The 3,797-nt window shown below is 18.5% G+C and overlaps 1 protein-coding gene across 1 annotated transcript; it reads right to left on the reverse strand.

Annotated features, from left to right (window-relative positions):
• Positions 1–2,482: 2,482 nt before the first annotated feature.
• On the reverse strand, positions 2,483–3,366 carry MKS88_001043 (fam-m protein; the record flags this gene model as incomplete). The annotated part of the gene is made up of 2 exons (XM_067219697.1): positions 2,483–3,160; positions 3,280–3,366. The coding sequence occupies 2 exons, from the start codon at positions 3,364–3,366 to the stop codon at positions 2,483–2,485; spliced, it is 765 nt and encodes a 254-aa protein (XP_067074977.1).
• Positions 3,367–3,797: the final 431 nt, after the last annotated feature.

Raw genomic sequence — 3,797 nt, forward strand, 5'->3', positions numbered from 1 at the left:
AAAAAGTCCACTTATATATGAATTTTTCTTTAGAATGAAAAACACATAATTTTAAAACATAAATATATAGCACAAGATTGTAAAATAAATAATGATTTTATTACACATTAATATATAGAACTGTTTATTAAATTTGTATTAAAATAAGAAGACATGAAACAGAAGCTTTAAAAAAAACACCATTAATATTATTATCCAAATTAAAAAATAAAATTCATAAAATAAAAACATTATTCAAAAATTCAAAAGAATATATATATATTATTTATAACTTTAAAGGTTTATTATCATTTATGTGCTTGCCGATAAACAGAATTAAAAATTTAAAATAATATGCGAAAAGTTTAGTATTGTTGTTTTTGTATGGTATATATTATATGTAACACTGTAAAAAGGTTATTTATATATGTAGTTAAGTGGCATATATTCCGCTCAGTGCGAATTTATATAGTAAAATTTTTAATATTTAGTTTATAATTCATATATATGTTCTTCTAATGCACTTTAATTATTTGTCTTTTTCTCCTCTAATAGTTTTATACATATAACATCCGAAGTAGTAAGAAAATCTTCTTATGATAAATAAAAAAAATATATAAACTTATTACATAATTATAAAGTTTTATCTAATGTATATTATAAAAGTAACAAATCGTATATACATTTCTATATTGCATTTTTATTTGCTATATACCAAGAAAAAAATACAACAATTATTTCCATAAAAGTAATAACAAGTAACATTATAATACCTAAATAATTAGAATAGTTGAATGAAAATTCTTTTTCTATTTGGGTTTCTGACAGAATTCCACTATTTTGAACTCCATGGAACCCATTATATATACATTATTATACATATTACATTTTAAAAAATCAGACTCTTTTTTTGCTTTATGTAAAAACTTCAGACACATTTCTATTAGCCAAATTATAAATTTCAGAATAGGAATTAATATTAATTATTCTGCATAACTATATGATATCTTTTATTATACCATATATCTGCAATTTTGTTACTAATTTAGATATGGAAATGATCAGATTATTCATAGTATCACATTCAAAATAATAAAACAAAAATATTTTTCGTTGAAACTATTTTATGTTATTTTAAACATTAGCATGTTCGTATTAAAAGGATAAACGAAAATATATTTGAAATAAGGAGATAATTAATTTTATGTTTTATAATAATAGTTTTATAGTAATCATAAATTTAATTCGGAAAAAAGAGTTCAGCATACGCTTCCAGATTATAATAAATATAAAAATACTACATAGTTTATAATATTTATTTAATCATAGATTTTATTTTTGCTACATATATATATATATACATTTTGTACATCATTATGTACATAATTAATAAAATTATAAAAATATTATTGTAACATTTTGTTCTTAATTAATTTATGTAATGTCATCTTCCAATGTATTTAACATAATCTATATGAACTATTTACTCACCTCACTTACAAATTCAACATTCTTTTAATAATTTATTTTCTATAAAAATATAATTTCAATAACAAAAGAATTGCTTTCATTTAAATAATAAAATATAGGATTTAAAAAAATAAAAATTTTGTCGAAGATTAAAATTTTTTTTCTTATAACATATATTCTTTTTTAATATATGAATATAAATATATTTTATTTTCTTAAAATAATGAAGTTTATTTTTTTCTATTTATAAATTAATTATATATTTATAGAATACATAATCTTATTAATTAAAATAAAATAGTAACTTGGACAAAATTAAAATATTAATCCTAATTACCAAAGAAATATTATTTTATAAGAATATTATTTTATTATACATTTCTAATTCCCTAAGTACACCGTTAAACAAAATCAAACTTCTTACAACAATTATTAATAACAATTTATATGTTATGCCATATTTCTAATAAAAATTATTTATATTGCAAATATTATGTTTATATTGGAGTAAAAAATATATAAATCATTGTAACATAATATATACATTACATTAAATACAAAAAAAAAATGTTCATTTTTAATGTAATGTTCATCATATAATTTCTTAAGTACGTCTACAGTTAATCATATTATTCTTCAAATAGATAAAAAATATAATACAAGTACTTTTCGTTTAAAACGGAAATTCTAACATTACTTCATTAATATTATATATTAATTTTAACTCACATATATATGTTTCTTATAAGAATATAATTATATACAGAGATGCATATATTACATGATATTATTTTATTTTGATTCAAAAATAATTTATAAGAAAAAATGACAATCATTAATACATTCAAATTTACCAACAGACAAAGAACATAATTTATAAGTATTAATTATAAGTATTACGTTCTAAATCCATGAACATTAATAAAATTATAGAAACAATGTGTATGTTTATTAAGTATATAAACTAAAGATATTACATATAACGTTTCATATAAATAAGTTATATAAAAAAACATGTTTCTTGTTATGCACTTTACTCATACATCGCCTTAATTCTGTTATATTTTTCATTATTTCTTAAAATCTTAGGAATTACTATTACAAGTATAACAACTAATATTAAGATAATTGTGCTAAATGCTATTAAAAAAAAATATTCTTTTGCCTTACCTAAACATTGTTCTATAGCACTCCACACAACACTCATATTCCCTAAATTTTTAATCTCATCTCCTGCTTTTTTTAATAGCTCTAATCCTTGTAATATGGGTAAACCTATTCCCAGAAAGAAAAAAAGTAAAAATATGGCACTTCCAAATCTGTAATTTTTAAATTTGATTTTTTTTAAAGATATATCTCTAATTCTCCTCTTTTTTTCTAGAAAAGCATCATAATCTTTTTTTCTTATTAATTTTTTTTCAAAATGAAAATGTTTTCCATCAAATATTCCATTATTGTAATCTATAACTTCTGTATAGTACTGAGCTTTATTTAATAAACTTTTGTTGGATTTCGTGTTTTTTTCTTTATTCCATTTCTTATTATTAGTTATAAATCTATTTTCTTTTTTATCATTATTTTGAAAAAATTCGTTCAAATATATGTTATTTGAATCTTCATCCTCTTTACATTTTGCTAGTAATCGATAATTTCTTTTGTCTAATATTCTACACTGCATAAAATTCTCACCTACAAATTTGTTAAAAGTTAACTAAAAAAAAAGATTATTATTCAAATGAACAAATATTTTAATTGTAAAAAACTGTATTAATAAAATAAAAAAACACGGAAATTATGTACAATACAATAACATAACTAATATTATCATACCCCATCATGGTTAAAAGAGAAAATCCTTATTAAAAAAGTAAAAGTAGTTATTACAATAAATAAGATTGGATTAATTTTTATTTCCATATTATATATCTATAATATTATAAAATACAAACTAATGAATAAATTAATAATAACATAATATTTTTTTTTATTAATACTTTTTGCTTTTTAGTAAGATATTAATAAAATATATACAACTATAATGTACAATTAAACAACTACATATAAAAAGATATATAATAATGTATTATATATTTTTTACCTAAATGTTATATAAAAACAAATTGTATCATTAAAATAAAAGAATTTGAATTCATTCATAAATATACAATATATATAATTTAACTTTTTATTTAATGTAGTATTAAATATTTTTTATTATATGGAAATATTCATTTTATAAGCAATAGAGAATGTATAGAATATATATATATAATACGCTCCTCTATATATTAAAACGCTTATTAAGGATACTAAGGAATTTATCCTGTTTGTAATACTAATTTTACAAG

The sequence above is a fragment of the Plasmodium brasilianum genome, chromosome 4 (genome assembly GCF_023973825.1).
Source record: "Plasmodium brasilianum strain Bolivian I chromosome 4, whole genome shotgun sequence".
In the NCBI taxonomy this organism is placed as follows: domain Eukaryota; phylum Apicomplexa; class Aconoidasida; order Haemosporida; family Plasmodiidae; genus Plasmodium; species Plasmodium brasilianum.